The 16615-nt window shown below is 41.3% G+C and overlaps 1 protein-coding gene across 7 annotated transcripts in view; it reads right to left on the reverse strand.

The window, feature by feature from the left end:
- The window catches only part of L3mbtl3 (L3MBTL histone methyl-lysine binding protein 3), a 103988-nt gene that overhangs the window by 52209 nt on the left and 35164 nt on the right, over positions 1–16615 (reverse strand). For all 7 annotated transcript variants that reach the window (XM_031380655.1, XM_031380652.1, XM_031380653.1 and 4 more), the window contains 7 exons: positions 15935–16067; positions 14226–14310; positions 12686–12777; positions 10264–10368; positions 5792–5927; positions 4065–4156; positions 1477–1628 (listed from right to left, as the gene is read on the reverse strand). In XM_031380655.1, the coding sequence (XP_031236515.1) occupies positions 1477–1628; positions 4065–4156; positions 5792–5927; positions 10264–10368; positions 12686–12777; positions 14226–14310; positions 15935–16067 (795 nt within the window). The remainder of the gene's footprint in view (positions 1–1476; positions 1629–4064; positions 4157–5791; positions 5928–10263; positions 10369–12685; positions 12778–14225; positions 14311–15934; positions 16068–16615) is intronic.

Raw genomic sequence — 16615 nt, forward strand, 5'->3', positions numbered from 1 at the left:
ACACACACACACACACACACACACACACACACACACCCCACACACATATGGAAAAGCAAGCTCAGTGATTCCCCTTCTTTAACAATTCAAATAAAACTGATACCTAAAAATTCAGTTTGAGAATTAATGAGAATTACTGGTGGATCTACTAACTACATGAACTAAAAAGTAATATATAATAGATATGAATATTTGTCACTAATTCTGACAACCTGAGCTCAATCCCTGAGCTCAAACCATGTGGGACAGGCTACATGGTGGAAGGAGAGAACCAATTCCCAAACATTGTTCTGTGATCTCTATGTGCACTCCCCTCAATCAATATAAATATATGTAATACATTTTTGAAGAAGGAAAAAAAGTGGCAATATTTATTTAAGTTAATATTTACTTGCTACCAGCCATAATACATCTGATGCATCTCTAAATATTCTTATTTCACACTTTCTCATGACAGAAACAATTCAGAAATGTTTTCACCAGGAAAATCAACTGTAGTGATCAGCTGTGATCAAATATAATGGTTGAGGCCAGCTGTACTCCAGAGGTACAGCACTTGTCTGGCATGCAGAGGACCCGGGTTTGATCACTCACACCACAGAGCATGTAAGAGCATGCTCTCTTACAACGACTTTATAATTACATTTCATAGGATGTTGTTTCATAATATGATGCTCTTATTATTGTATAAAGTATGTTTAAAAATGATAAAGCTTTAAAAACTAGTCCTTAATTGGTATCATTTATATTCAGGTATCTGAATGGTTCAATTAGCTGAGTACAAAAATATAGAAAGATAGTTAAAATAAATTTCCAAAAAGTTATACAAGATTCTCAAGATGAGGAGGAAACGAACCTGTGCATACATGGACATGGAGGTACATGTTGGGAATACGGGGATACAGATTTTATGTTTGTCAAGTCAAATACACATTCTGAGTCACTTGGAAGGATTTAATTAGAAATCTATTGTATTGGAAATACAATATGGGACATGCTTAAATATAATATAGAATAAGCTTAACAGATCTGAAGTAGGAAAAAGTGGAGTAGAACTTTGGTTTAATCTTGCTTTTTATTTTCTTTCTTTTCTTTTACAGTATCTTATTTTATTCTTCTGTGTATAGGTAATTTGCCTGCATATATGTCTGTGTACCATGTGTGCAGTGCTCAGACACCAGAAGAGGGCACTGGACTCCCCAGAAATGGAGTTAAAGGTAGTCATGACTCACCATGTGAGCACTGTTATTTTTTTCAAGACAGTCTCCCACAATTCTAGTTGGTCTCCAAACTCTCTAGGTAGCAGAGGATGACCTTGAACTCCTGATCCTCCTGTACCACCTCCCAAGAGCTAGGCTGATGTCAGTCTACACAGTTAGAGGTTTTTGGCTTGCTATGAACTTCATATTGCCCCTTATTTTGAACTGCTTAAAATGCATTAAAATTTCAAAAGCACTGTTATGGAAACTGTCTCACCAATAGTCATAGCTCTCATCCCAGTTGTCAAAATGTACCAGGAAACGATTGTCCACCATGTCTGTTACCGTAGCAACACAGATGACAGAAGGGCTCTTTTTGTCTGCAGCCTCCAGCTTCATTCCCACTCGGAAACCTGACGGGATGACTGTCTATGGAGACAAAAGCAGATGTAATAGAGATGAGTGTGTGCTTCAACAGCAAAAACCTACACTCTGTACCCGCTTCAAGATGGGCATTCACAGCTTCAGTCACCTAATCTAAAAATGCCATGGCAGCCTTGCAGAGAGGTTGCTTTCTCCTGGCAACAATAAAAAACAAAGCTCTACAGTTACATTCAATTAACTGAGCCTCAAAACTAAACAGCCCAATCTTTCAGAGTCTAAAATAATTTCAGCATGTGTTTTATTACCTTAGTTAGGAGACGTATGCTAGGCAGGCACATTGGCTGATTCACCACATGGCTTATCTGGCCTTCTTTTCCTTGATTACAGATTGGACAATAAAAATTATTTTACAGAAAAGATGCACTTAATTGAATTAAAAATGTGGAGTCATTACTAATTCACTTTTAGCTCTGCGAGCGAACACCTCTCAATTACTCCACAGAAAGTGGGTCACCTTCCTATACAAAAAGCTTCAAGCGAGTTCGGCTTGCTACTACAGATGGTTTTGTTCAGAGCAGCTGCAGAAGGGCTCCGTGTTAACATACACTGTCATTAGGAATACTAAGGATTTTAAGGAAATCCACGTATTATCAGCCATAAAAGTTTACTGAGCTAGTGCTTGAGGGGCACTACTGTGGAAGTAACCCTCACAATTTTTTGTGGAAAAATATTGTAACTTCAGAGTACAATACTAGAATATTCCTTATGTTAGCCACAAACAATGTAAGTCATTTCTACCCTCCAATGAAAATCCTTCATTTCAAACTGAAGCATATATGTACCATTGTAATGCTTTAAACAAATAAATGTTACAAGTAAAACTATATAGGTATAGTTGTGAAAATGTAACCAAATACATCTGAAAATGCTGTTAAGTCCTGAGTGAATCAAATAGGCAAACGCAAATAATAGACAGAGCACTTAACATACATTTGAACCCTGAAATTAGATATCTATAATATTTATCACATAATTTCTATATTTATTTATGACCATAAGTACCTGACTATTCTGAGGTGGAGAATGTAGAAATAGAATTAACTCGCCAATGCCAAAACACAGCCTAAAATTAGGTTGCACGCTACCTATGTCTAGAACCTAGGGATGGTTCAGGGCAGTGAATCACAACGCGGTGCAAGTCATCATTAGAGGAGCAGCCGGGGCAGAGACAGCAGGCTACAGAGTTTCGACCCAACTGACCTTCCTCCTGGGATATGTCTTGTCAGAGAATACATACTTGGGGGGGTCAGGGGGGTTGACGACCATTTACATTCCCATGTTTAAGCTGTTTGCCCAATTAAGAGATAATAAAATAGGCTAACCATAGCCTCTCCCTCTCTCCCTCTCTCTCTCCTACTCTCTCTCTCTCTCCTTTTAATCTTTAATTTGACCTACTTTATGTTCAATTTAATCAGAGCATATCTCTTCCATTAGACTTGTACCCTCAAAACAGCTGCCTGATGTCACGGCCCAGATGGAAAGTTTTCCTGGGTGCTAATACTTGTTCCATCTGGAGGGAATCCTGATATCGACGCGGCTGCCGCTCTGTCCTCCACTCCCTGCTACCTAAAAGAGGAATCCAGGGAAGGAGGATGTTCAGACTCCTAATAGAGATCCAGGCTGCCAACACAGTCTGTTCTACTGTCTGCTGAGGGCCCAGGGATTCCCTGGAGTTGCAGAGGTAAAGGTGGATAGAAAAAAACATGGATTACAGGGCTCAGAATCAAGAGGTTCATTTATCTGCAGTGAAAAGCTGCCCTTGCATCTAGTCCTTGTGAGCTATGACGTATTCCTTTGCCCCTGCTCCATTAGGTCATATCTTGGGGAGAGAAGAGTGTAATGCATCAGAACACCTCAGATATGTCACAGGTGGAACAAGGAATGAAAGCACAAAGATAGACAAGAGGCAGAAAATGCACCCACATCTGCCTTTGCTTTTCCTACAAAAACTCTAGCTACTAAAGGTTTAAGCTGCAATAAGAGCATAGCGGGGTCTCTAGTGACCTCCCTCCAGCAACTCAAACAGGGCTACACCCAGCACACCATCCATCACACCATCCAGCACACCATCCATCACACCGTGGGACTCCCGACTCAACAGCGCTCCTAATAAACGAAGGTAACAGTGTAATGTTCCAGTTGATTTAATTCTTATGTATCTTAATTGTAAGTCACACCTGGATTTCATATTATGCTGTCTTCTACCATTGAGTAAGACAAGCATAATATGGCTATAAAATAGATATTTATTCAGGAAGAATTTAAGCTAATTTTAAAGTTTAATTAAGACATGGGAACTCTACTTACCAAAGCAATAAAATTTATTATAGTTCCTTGTTATTGCTTGTGATTTATCCTACGAGACACTTAAAAAAAAAAACCCACTCATTCTGAAAGGAAAAGTACTTTAGATGCACTTACTATGTTCTGATTTTCAAATAATGACTTGGGAGCAGCCTGGGCTTTGCACGTCTTAAGGTAGGACTGCCAACTAAATTCTTCTTCTTTATAACCTAGAGTAAAAGCACATGTGGACAGACTTAGAAAAATTACAAAGAACCACCAGTCCTACTGCAGTCAAATGATTTTTTTTCAATAAATAAATTTAACCCATAATTTATAACTATATTATTTTTAGATACAGGTAGTGTTTATCTTCTAAGTTTGTTATTGTTTTTTCAGCTCTAAATGGATGTAGTGATGAATACACAGAAAAGGAGTAAAGAAGGAAATGTATTTGAACCCGATAGGCTTTGTGGTGTCTGGCTCCTTCTATCGCTGCAATTACAGTTCGTCAGAAGCAGGACTAGTAAACCAGAATGTTAACATTCCTCAGCCCCCTCACTTGGTCCACTTACAGGAAGAGACAAGGCCTTGTCTAACTTTCGATTTCCTTACGAGAAGTGAATTTCTAAAAGGGCTTTTATATTTTTCAAAATCCCACATTATCTTTAACTTTTAGTTAGAATAAAGGGTTGGTGAACTTCTATAAAATAACATTTTTGGGGGCTGGAATATAGGTCAGTGGAAGAGCCCGTGGCTGGCTGCATGGCCTTGAGTTCGATCCCCCACACTGCAGGAAATAAATATGTGTGTGTGTGTGTGTGTGTCTGTGTGTGTGTGTGTGTGTGTGTGTGAGAGAGAGAGAGAGAGAGAGAGAGAGAGAGAGAGAGAGAGAGAGAGAGAGAGAGAGAGAGAGAGAGAGAGAAAGAGAGAAAGAAAGAGAGAGAGAGAGAGAGATTAAGTATATACACTGAAAATAATATCTGCTTTTCTGAAGACTTTAAAAATAATTATATAACAGGTTAAAAAAACTCTGGCAGATTATAATATAAAGAACTCTTTTGGGCATGGTGTCTGTGCCTATAAGCATTCAGGGACAGGAAAAAATGACAAAGAACTCATTAGGAGAAAAGGCTGCATGTCTCAAAAATAAAAACAAAAAGCAAAGAACTCTACATGGCCTGGGCATAGATCAGTATAAAGCATTTGACTCACACAAATGAGCCCTTAATCTTGATCCCTATCATCAAAAATAATTATTAGTTCAACATTTATGCATGGTAATTTTTAGTACTATATTTTCAAGGTATGGTTTTCTCAGTATTCTTTTTGTCTCTACCTGTCTCTCTCCCACTGAAACAATGCCTACCTATTTTAATTTATCTTGGCCTTGAATTCACAGTAAAGCTAACTAACTAACTTCTAAGCAACAATCCTCTCACGATAACCTTGCTAGCACTAAGATTATAGGTGTGTGCCACCATATCTGGATTCTCAATACTTTTTTATATAGCAAAATAGCAGTAAAACTAATGTCTGAAGTGGTTTTTACAAGACTGTGTATATATATATGCATATGCATTCACACATATATGCAGAGAAGACAGATCTGCATGCAAAAGTTGTTTATAGCCAAGAATTATTATTATTCAGGTGTTAGTTCATATGCAAATAAGTACATGAAAATAATTCAGTATCTTAAATTAGATTTTACTTTATTTCTTTGACTTTAAGAAGCATGTTTTATATCATGAACAATTAACTGGAGTTGATTATCATAAAGACTCATTCCTAAAGCTCTCAAGTTAGCATTGAAGAAAGTAAGATTGTGCTGAATTTACAGCCTGAGAGAAAGGGGGCGGCACCTTTCGGAGGGCGGAGCTTATGGCCAGTCTTCTCACACCAGCCTACAGGGTGAATGTCCAGAGCATCTGCATTTACCCAGAAGTCATAGCAATCAGAATAGCCGTCAAAGTGAAGCTTTATCCTATATCCACAAACCTGAAACAGGTAATCAGGTAGAGTAAGTTAAAAAACACGTGCAAGTGCGCGTGTGAACACATACAGATATGCAGATACATACACATAGACATACATACAGACAGACACACACACAGATACATATATAGACATACACATAGCAACATATACATACAGACACACACACATACACATATAGACATATAGACATATAGACACAGACACACTGACACATAGAGACTTATACAAATCACATACACAAATACACATAAACACATACAGACACACATACACATAGACATATACAGGTACACATACACACACAGACAGACATGTACACAGACACATAGATACACACACACACACCACAATAAATTAGCATAGGTGTCACATGTGACATGTACTTAGAGAGGTTAAGGAGATGATGACCTTGGCAGTAAGGTACTTATCACACAAATGTGAGGACCCACAAGAAGCTGGAGGCTTAATGTAGAGCTAGCACTATGATCTCCCAATAGTGAATAATGGAGTTACTGTCATGGAAAGGCCTCTAAGGCATTCTATTAAAATTCAAGTGGCAGACCAAATTACACAAGGTGAGCCCTTCTGCGGGAAGACTATGTGTGTAGTTACATATATGTGCATCTCCTACTAAAAATGTATGGACATTTATATACATATTTACATGGATATATATATATATATATATATATATATATATACACACATTCATAATTAGAGTCTTAAAGAATACGACAAAATATTGACAACTATTTCTTCTAGGAAGTGGGGAACCCCCCCAAAAAAAGGAGCAAAAAAAGGGAATAATGTCCCACAAGTTATATTTTAGTTAAAATGCATTGATACGTAGCATATTCAAATTTACAGTTAAGCCCACTTATCTCAGAATCTGGGGTCCTAGATGACACTGAGTTTCCTGGGGAATGCATTGTCTCAGGAGGGCTGGAGGTTAGTTAACCCCACCTCTACCACGTCTGGCCCAGAGGTGTCAGAGGTCTCTTATCTACCCTGCCTAGCAGGCAGCAGTCCCCACTCCCCTCATACACGGTAAGCTCATTTAGGGCCTCTAGTCCCTTGTGGTCAGTACTGAGCCCGTCCTTCCCAACTCTCTTGTCATCTGCAATGATGTGCTTTGGCAAACGACCTCCTAAATTCTCAGCTTCCCTGCCTAAAGAGTCCTCTCAAGCTCCTCCTTCCCCGAAGGATTCTGCCTGTCCAGTTGACTCCTGTTCTCTGCTCCTCCAAGGCTTGAGCCACTGATGTGCACTATCTCTTACCCTGGTCACTTTTATCATGTCCCCTCTCACGACAACCCTGAGCCCCACCTGATGCCTCCTCCGATCTGAAGGCTTAAATATCTTTTATTTTTTTCTTATTTCCTGTGTGTGGGAGCGCAGTATATATGTGTCTCTGTGTATGCTATGTGCTCCCACAAACCTGGGCCCCACAAGGAACTGCTGTTTAACTCCTGCATTACTTCCTAGGAAGTAAGCCTTGGCCTTTCCAATTTGCTCAGCCATCTTTCCCAAGCTTCCAAGTATGTACCCACACCTAACCTAGTAAATGCTTCTGGGACAAATAAATAAAGTTGATTTCCAACATTCATAAATTCTGTGCCTATGAATTCACTTGCTAGTTAAAACTTATTTCTAACCCAAAAAGTGTGAAGGCAGTGGTAATAAGGCAGGACCTAGCAAGGACCCTCCCTTCCTGTGAATGAGCCCACTGTATGCTGTCTGTTCAGTACCATGTTTTCCACATCTTTCTTTTGGCTGGTGATTTCACTCAATAGCCTCTAAGTTCCCAGAATGCTAGGCAGTAGCAAACAGAATAGTGTTATGGGAACTTCATTCAAGTGTGCTCCGCAGGGTTTGCCGATGAATGAAAGTCCAGTTGTTACAAAACAATAATGTAATAAACAAGGAATCATCAAACAAAAACAAGTGTGTGTGCTGACCTAAGTACTTTCACCAGAGGAATCTAAGCCTGCATTTCCTCAGGGAGCAATGGTTTCCCATAAATTAATCTGAGGGATATAAGAATCTTGAATAAGAATCAACTCCCTGCTGGTGATCCCAGCCCTCAGGAAACGGAAGCAGGAGGACGTGCAAGGTGGCTAGAGTCTACACATTAAGACTGCTTCTGAAAAAAGAAGGAAAGAAATTCAACTCTGGAGGAAGGTTGGCAGTCTCCATACAAAAGAACGTTCCTAAGGAATCTAACTCCCTTTCTCTTCATTCATGCCAATCCTTTCAGCCTCGCCCCTCCCCACAGCGCCACTCCCCACAGAGAGCAATCTCCATTCCTTAGATAATTGTTTACCACCTGTGTCTCCCTACAGGCTAGCCTGCGGTGCTCCGGACTCGGCTTTACCCCTTCTTCCTCCAAGGGAGGGGCTGCTCCTTGGCGTAAAGCCCCAAACCCTCAGGTCCCAGGAAGCCCATCAGTTCTTGTGGTCTCTCGGGCAGGGGAGCAGATTAACAGGAAGACACAACTGTTTTTCAGTCTTAGATAAACAAATTCTCACACATTCTTGGTGAGATTTAAGAACTGACAAGCTCAAGGAAATCTTGTTAAAAGCTAAAATGGCCTCAGCGAGAAGAGGAGCTGGAGGGACCAGCAGTACTGGCTTGCCCTGTCACACAATGTCATAGACAATGTCCACAACATTTCATTCCCCAGCTCCAGGTTGGTTCTTCCAGATCTGCGTAAGTAAAAATGAGCAGAGACGAGACAAGAGAGGCTGTTCATTCAACAACATGGTTGATGATATGGGGTGGGGGCAGGGTCTCCCTATGCAGAGTCAGGATTGAAATTCATCATCCTCCTGCATTATAGAAATAGATGCAATTCAGTTGCTATCAACATGTCATTAACAGCCAATGCAACGTTTCCACGGTTGCCACTACCATATAATGCCTGTGCCACCATGGTCTGGTCAGCTGCTCTTCTTTAATATCCCCTCTCAATGACCCAATGAATCTCTTGCCTGAGGTGTGATTTCTTGTTGTATCCCTCAGTCCAGATGACTAAGATACTTTCACCACAAAACCCTTTCAACGAGACCCAATGGCAAAACAGTAAATGTGTATATATGTCACAGAAGCAAGAGGCAGATTATTGCATAATGTAACATTTATATGTCAAGAAGAAAAATATCTCTATATAATTCGCTATGCAGGGAAGGTATCAAGCAGTAACAGTAAGAGTGCTAGCTAGACTTTGGTGTGTCATCTGAGACAGAGATCACTACGCTCACAAAGAGCAGACAGACAGTTTACAATTAAAAATCTACACTGAGTAAAGTAAACCTCTAAAGAACAGGAGTTAGGGCTGGGTATGGAGCTTGGTAACAGACAGCTTCCATAAAAATGTGTGAAGCTCAGGGTTCCTCCCCTCTTCAGTACCACAAAGAAGTAAGTACAGAATTAAATCCCTGCCCTCTAGCTCTTTCTTTCACACACAAATCTCTTAAAAGCATTTATTATTTACTGAATCTTCAAACTCAGTCCTGTCCGCAGATCCTTCACTTAGACACCCAGGCCTAGCTAGCACCATGGCCTCACCTCTAAAAGCACCTGACACTGCAGCTATTTCCTCAAGATCCTGTATGCAAGACAGCCAGTCAGCACTGGGCAGACACTGTGCTCCAGGAAGTGCAGTCGCTATGCCCAGGGGTCACCACACAGTCAGTCACTGGAATAACTCTACAATCACTAAAGCTACGCCTTACCCCTTTGGGGAGAAGGTTTGAAAAGATCTACAACCTTAGTTCAGAGGAAGTACTACTCCAGAAGGAATTTTAAAGTGTTCTCAGGAATATAATGTAAACATTTTGTGTGTGTGTGTGTGTGTGTGTGTGTGTGTCTGCTTGTGTTGGCTTCCATCTTCTTGAAACCTTCACACATAGAGACATTCCAAAGTACTAAGTAAGTATGTACAGCTATATGCAAGTGGATGTATGGATAAGCAGCGTACACACATTGCTTGCTCAGCACTGTGTGATGCTCTGCGTTCCCTCTTCAGAACCATACAGGAGTAAATAGAAGAGTTAATTTCCACCCCAAAGTCCTTTTTTTCACAGATAAATCTCATAGGTATCAGTTCCTTTTGTCAAGAAACACACAGTATAGCAAAATCTGTAGTATTTTTTGAAATACTTGAGTGGGGTATCACTTCAAACCCCAGGTTCGCCACCTGGAGAGATAATACACATAAAACCCACTAAGCACCATGCCTCACATGATGTAAACACTCAGCCAAGGACATTTCTCCTCATCCTTAAGGCCCCAAGGTCATCATCTTTTTTTCCAAACAAATACAAGGTAGAGCTCACCTCAGCCACAGTAAGGACACAGTACACAGCCTGGTGTTCAGGGTCCACGCCTTCTAGCTTCATGCCGACTTTGAATCCGTTTTTGTTGTATGGAAAGGATTGGTGCTGAAATGGCAAAGCAACAGCAGCTTTACTTCACTAAACAGCACAGAGCAGCTCAAGACAATTACCATCCTTAGGGCTGCGGACACAGCTCAAGACAATTACCATCCTTAGGGCTGGGGACATGACTCAATTACCATCCTTAGGGCTGGGGACACGACTCAGGGCTGGCCTCCCTAGCATGAGCAGGGTCCTGTGTTCCTTCCCTACCATCTCAAATTATTATTCATAAATTAATGAACAACTAAAAAATCCCAAAAGGGGCCGGGCGGTGGTGGCGCACGCCTTTAATCCCAGCACTTGGGGGGCAGAGGCAGGCAGATTTCTGAGTTCAAGGCCAGCCTGGTCTACAGAGTGAGTTCCAGGACAGGCACAGTTACACAGAGAAACCCTGTCTCGAAAAACAAAACAACAACAACAACAACAACAAAATCCCAAAAGGAAAGGGCTAAGGAACAGTTACGAGGAAAAGACACACAAAGGCAAAAGTCACCGGAAGGAATCTTCGTCACCCTGTACCTCTTTGAAGAGGCAGTCGACTTTGCTGTCAGAATCATACAAGATGCATCCCCATTAGACTGGGAAGATCTGAGAGCTTGATGGCTCATGCCCTAAGAAAGCTCACTAGCAATTTCAGTCTCTCTACAAAAAGCTGACCCTTCTCCCAGCTATTCTAACTCTAGGGACATATCTAATGGACATATTCCTACATATGCAAAATGTCAGGTGTGCAGCATCATTTACTAAAGCCTCTATCAAAAAACTTAAACAACATATTTGTGTATAACACAGTAGAGAGTGAGTTAATTTTTTATGGAATAAATGTTAAGCTTAAAATACTATGGCTTAGCATATTACAAAAAAAAAACAAAAAAAAACAAAGATGGAGGGCTCAATGATCCGAGATGAAATAATCTCCAACTGTAAAATTAAAATGATAGTCTAACAAAGCATAGGGCAGCCATCGCCACTTGGTGTGAGACAGTCCAGAAAGGTGCACAGCATTCCAGGCAGGAAACATAAGAACTAGCAACACTGGCCCCTTCAGCAGAGACAGAGCTTGTGCTCAGGGAAACAAAGCCACAAGGGCCACACTTTATTGCCTTTTAATACTGACAATTTGAATCATACAATGATGGATTACTCTAGTAATTTTTAACAATGTAAGAAGGTGGGCTGGAGAGGAAACTCAGTATGTAAGAACACATGCTTCTCTTGATTTTTAACAGTGTAAGAAGGTGGGCTGGAGAGGAAGCTCAGTATGTAAGAACACATGCTTCTCTTCTAGAGGCCAGCTTCCATTCCCAGTATCCAGAGGATCTTACATGTTCTCTTCTGCCTTCTGCAGGCAACCACTCATGTGCACATACCCAAACTTATTACTAAAAGTAAATTGCTTTTAAAAACTTAAGTTAGAGGCAAGTGGATCTCTGAGTTTGAAGCCAGCCTGGTCTACAGAGCAAGTTCCAGGACAGCCAGGGCCACACAGAGAAACCCTGTCTCAGGGGTGGGGAGTAAGGTGGAGGGAAAGTCTACTATATAGAGAACCAAAGATAATTATCCAGAACAAGCTGTAATTACTATTATGTTTGAATAAAAATTCTCAGTGCTGATGTGGTTCCTCTAATGTTCACTACACTTCCATTTTGTTCATTCATAACCAGAAAGATACTCAAAGAAGTGACTTACATGGCAGAAAGTACAGGCGGTGTGCCAAACCTTACTCACCAGAGCTTTGTAAATAAGATTCCACTGGAGGACAGCCACTCCTGATAATTTACCTATTATCTATGGTTACCTTCATGCACAGGATTGAAAAGGTTCTATTGTGGCAATAGACTTCCAGATGCCCTCTACAAAGAAAGTCCTATCTTAATCTAGGGGCAAGAGATCCTATGCAGTGGTATACCTACTATCTACACTTTAAACTGATTTTAAATGGATATTCTCATCAGGAATACTAGGTAAAGTATTTTAATAGGATGTATAAGTCAATAACTCATTCTTGATCCCTCATACTTAGACATAAAATATACCTACTAGGTTCCCAGTAACAGTATTCCTATAATGCAGAATAAGGGAAGCCCAGTAAATGCTGAGGGGAAATTGTGAGAACATATGCATGGGTACGCACAATGCTGTACACACTAATAATAATACAGCTAATAACAGCTGCCTTGTGAGGGATCTTCCACATGCATACTCATAAAAAATATACCCAAGTCACACTTCCTATGCAAATTATGGAAATGACAGTATGGACGCAGACAAGTATCCATTCCTACGCCTTTACACATAGCACTTGCAGAAGGACTCTTACCTCTTTGAAGAGCTTCGTAGGCACAGCCACAGCTTTCTCCTCTTCCAGGTAGGATGTCCAGCACCAAGTTTTCTTCCCTTTAGGAGGCAAGCCTGAAGGACAATAAACCAAATGATTTCCAAAGCTACAAAATCAACGAAATGTTCCAGGACATCTCCCTTCTGCAACCACTAGGATTTCTGCCTCTTCCCTTTCCATGGCTGACATGTCTCTCCTTTTCTGGTCCCTCTTCCAGAGAGGAGCAATAACTGGGAAGTCAATGAAGCACAGGGGAACGAACTTAGCATACATGGAAAGTCCAGCAGGATGCCCAAAGAAACTACAGAAAGTCAAATCTTACAAAAATGACATGCTCATATGTTGTTTGCTCCCATGCCATGGACAGCTGGGAATAGGATAATGCACCAAGTGGTTAGCCAGTATCTGCTAATCTTAAAAATGAAATAAACATTGGTGTGGTGATAGGGAGATTCACTAAGTACAAAAATGCATATGTGATAAAAATGAGAAGGCTCTGTATTAAATGGGATGGTGCTGGAACAGGGGAGGGATGTGACAGGCTTACTAGCAGCTGTACCAGAAGCACTTGTAAGTCTACAGGAAGGGATGGTAAAGCCCTTTTGGAGCATATAACAGAAGGGAATTTGAACTTTTACAAAAAGGAAATACTGACTGAGAAAGCCAGGTGTGCAGGAGCCACAGCTTCAAATCTCATCCTGAGAGGGCTTTAGGAGGAAAGGAGAGAGAAGCTGAGGGAAGAGGGAACTCACGCAGAGTGACTAGGGGTTTCATTTGCTTCCCTTAGTCACACAACCAACCAACCAGACAGAAAGTTAGAGTTATTTTAAAGGGCCTGGAAGTTCTGCTATGAGCTACAGATAGGTAGAAATATTTCCAACTCCTTCTGGGAGATTAATGGAATAAACAGCAGGGATGTGGGGTCACTGGGTCCATAGCCCCGCCAGGGAAGAGTGTAGGCCTGTAGATTGGTAGCTGGGCTATATAGATCTCCACTGACCTCGAGCAAAGACCTGGCAGGACAGCAGCATCAGGCTATGTGGAGTAAAGCTGAGAGGAGCTTATATGGAAATGACCCAAGAGCCAATCCCCAAAAGGAGAAGAGTTTATCCAAGCAAATAACAAGGAAGAAGGCCTGAGAGCTGGATTAATAAGATCTGGCTTTAAGAAAAGTGGGAAGAGATAGGACCACTCTAGGAGGATGTGCTTTGAGAGAGTACAATAGAACACGGAGCATTTTGGGAAATGAGCAGGAACAGAGGTTTTGGCAAAGGGGCAGAAGCAGGAACTACCATCTTGATGGATATACTGGTAAATAAAAGAAGATATCTCATACATACATGCTAACAACTTGAAAATTAGCTAGCTTTCCTAAACTGCTACCTCAAGCCTTTGTTTTTATGGAGAAAACCACACCAAAGAGGAACTCAAAGGATTCTCTCTGACTGTGGAGTACTGAACTGTTCCTGTGGTACATTTTCAGGACCACTGAGTTAGCACAACTTTTCCATCATCAGCTCACCCTGCTTTAAGACGGCTGAATCCCCACGTCTTTTCCTTCTGGCTCTCTGAGACCCCCTCAGGATCCTTCCATCTTGTTTGTTCTCCTAGAATAAGAAAGAAAAGTTTTGAATTTACAGGTTCATGAGGTTGGTATCCAGGAAAACTTTGAGGTCTGTCAAAAAGCTTTTTGCTGTGGATCTTTGTTTCGGTGTCACTTCCTAACTCTTAAAGCAACACTATGGTCCACTTGAGAGCATCTTGGTTTTGAACTGAGCCATTGGAAGAGAGCATTTCCAGTTGCTCTTTGGGAGCGCTCCCTCCCCTTTAAAATACATCCTGATCTTAGCTCCATGACTGTGCCTGCTCTCCTCAGACCTACTGGTCTTTTTTGCTGGCTCACTGTTGTCTGGATCCATTCAACCTCTGTTCTGCTCTAGCCTGGAGGTCTTAAGGTTATTTCTGTGTGTGAGGAGGGGAAGGAATAACTGGAAGTGGTACTGAGCTCAGAGGAAGGCCCTGTGTGTCACTCCTCAAGCTCTTTCTACTTTCCTGTGAGTCAGGATCTCCTAGTGGCTGGAGATCAGGTCAGTGAGCTCCAAGAATCCTCCAGCCTCCACAGCCACTAGGATTAGAAGCAGGAGCTACTTACTTACCTTTTTATACAGGTCATGGAGATGTAAACTTGGGTCCTTATATTCACAGGGCAAATGCTTTACTGACAACCATCCCCCCATCCCTCGAGGTCATCTGTACCCTAAATAGCCTCACCCTAGCTGCCTTTTCCTGACTCCATGTTTCTGTCTTGCTGTCTAACAATTTTGAGATATGCAGGTACCATGTGAAACAAACTGCACGCCCCAAAAGGCCTCTGCTGAGCCTCTTCTCCATCCACCCTTTGTTCACATCCCAGGCATTTGTTCAATACAGAGATCTATACTTCATAGAATCCCTGATTCTTCCTTTTTATATATCCCCAGAACCCTATCTAACTCTAACAAAAATCACACATGACCTTCTACCATGTAAGAGCTATGACACTGCAAGAGTATCTAACTGCTTTTCCTGACCATACCCTTGCTTACCTGGGTCAAAGCAAACTGGTCATGCCAAAACAAATCAAACTTAGCCTCCTCTTGCCTTGAACTTCCCACGTCTTCCCACTGTACTCAGGAAGCCATAACGTTGTTCTGATCCAATCACACTGGCTTCGGCCTCCTCATTCCACCCTGCCCTAATCCTCTGTGTACCTCTATGATGTTGAGGTGTGTCCCTCCTACATGATGTGCTACAGCTGTGCTCACTTTGGATAGTCTCTTTAGAGGTTGTGTCTTGCAAAGTGCTAAATGCACTGCATATAGCTGGCTTTCCTTCCTGTTCACATCTCAGCATTCCTCTCTTTCTTGGAGCCCTCCCCTAATAGCCAACATACACTAGTCAGCCAATCGTAGTGCTCTATGTGAAATGTCAACATAGCATTAAGGAGACACTGTTAGCGGTTCTTTTGCTTATCATGCCTCCTTAGCCAGAGTACAATGTCTTCAGGAAGAAGGACCTTATTCCTGCTACATGTCTTACTCCTCTGTATTGCCCATCCATTGAAGAGTGATGCGGAATCTCCTGACAGAAATGATCCCCGAAATAGCATTCACTAACTCCAGCAACTGACTCCAGAACAGCCTATTGGCCATCGGCACCCATGCCTCTGAATGGACACATAGGGCTACTAACCATTTCATCATCTCTCTCTTCTCCATCTTCCTTGGAGTCAGCCTTCAGAGACAATTTTGGTTTTTTCTTCCGACTACACTTAGGGTCCTCCTCATCATTGTCTTCACCTCCATCCCGATCTTCCTTCTGATCTCTGTTGTGTTTATAACCCCAAAACAGTGGCAGGAAACAATACCCATCAAACATCTACATGTGGACTATTGAAAAAGTTATTTAAAAAAAATGCTCTCTAAAGGAAACATTTAATTAAATTACCAAGAGTAGCCCACAGGCATTAGCATATCATACATATAGAAAACATTAAACCATCTGCATGCATAGAAACTGGAAATTATCTTATGTATTAATTCCAAAGGGGAACTAGCAATATATATGACATGGATTCTAATGAGTTTATAATTACTTGTCTGCCATGATAATAAAAGAATCAATTATTTACAGATAAATGTTTCAGGGCAACTAGAAACCAAAGTCCTAGCAATGTTAAGATTGGCATATCCAGTAGAAAAGATCAATGGTAAATTCGTAAAGAATCAGTTTGCCCATATAAAACAATCAGCAATTTCTATATTGATTAGGATATGTGAGAATCTCCACTGAAACATAAAAGACTAGAGAGATGGCTCTAAGGCTAAGAACAATGGTTGCTCTTCCAGAGGACCCGGGTTCAATTCCCAGCAC

This window comes from Mastomys coucha, unplaced genomic scaffold, assembly GCF_008632895.1.
Source record: "Mastomys coucha isolate ucsf_1 unplaced genomic scaffold, UCSF_Mcou_1 pScaffold2, whole genome shotgun sequence".
Classification (NCBI taxonomy): domain Eukaryota; kingdom Metazoa; phylum Chordata; class Mammalia; order Rodentia; family Muridae; genus Mastomys; species Mastomys coucha.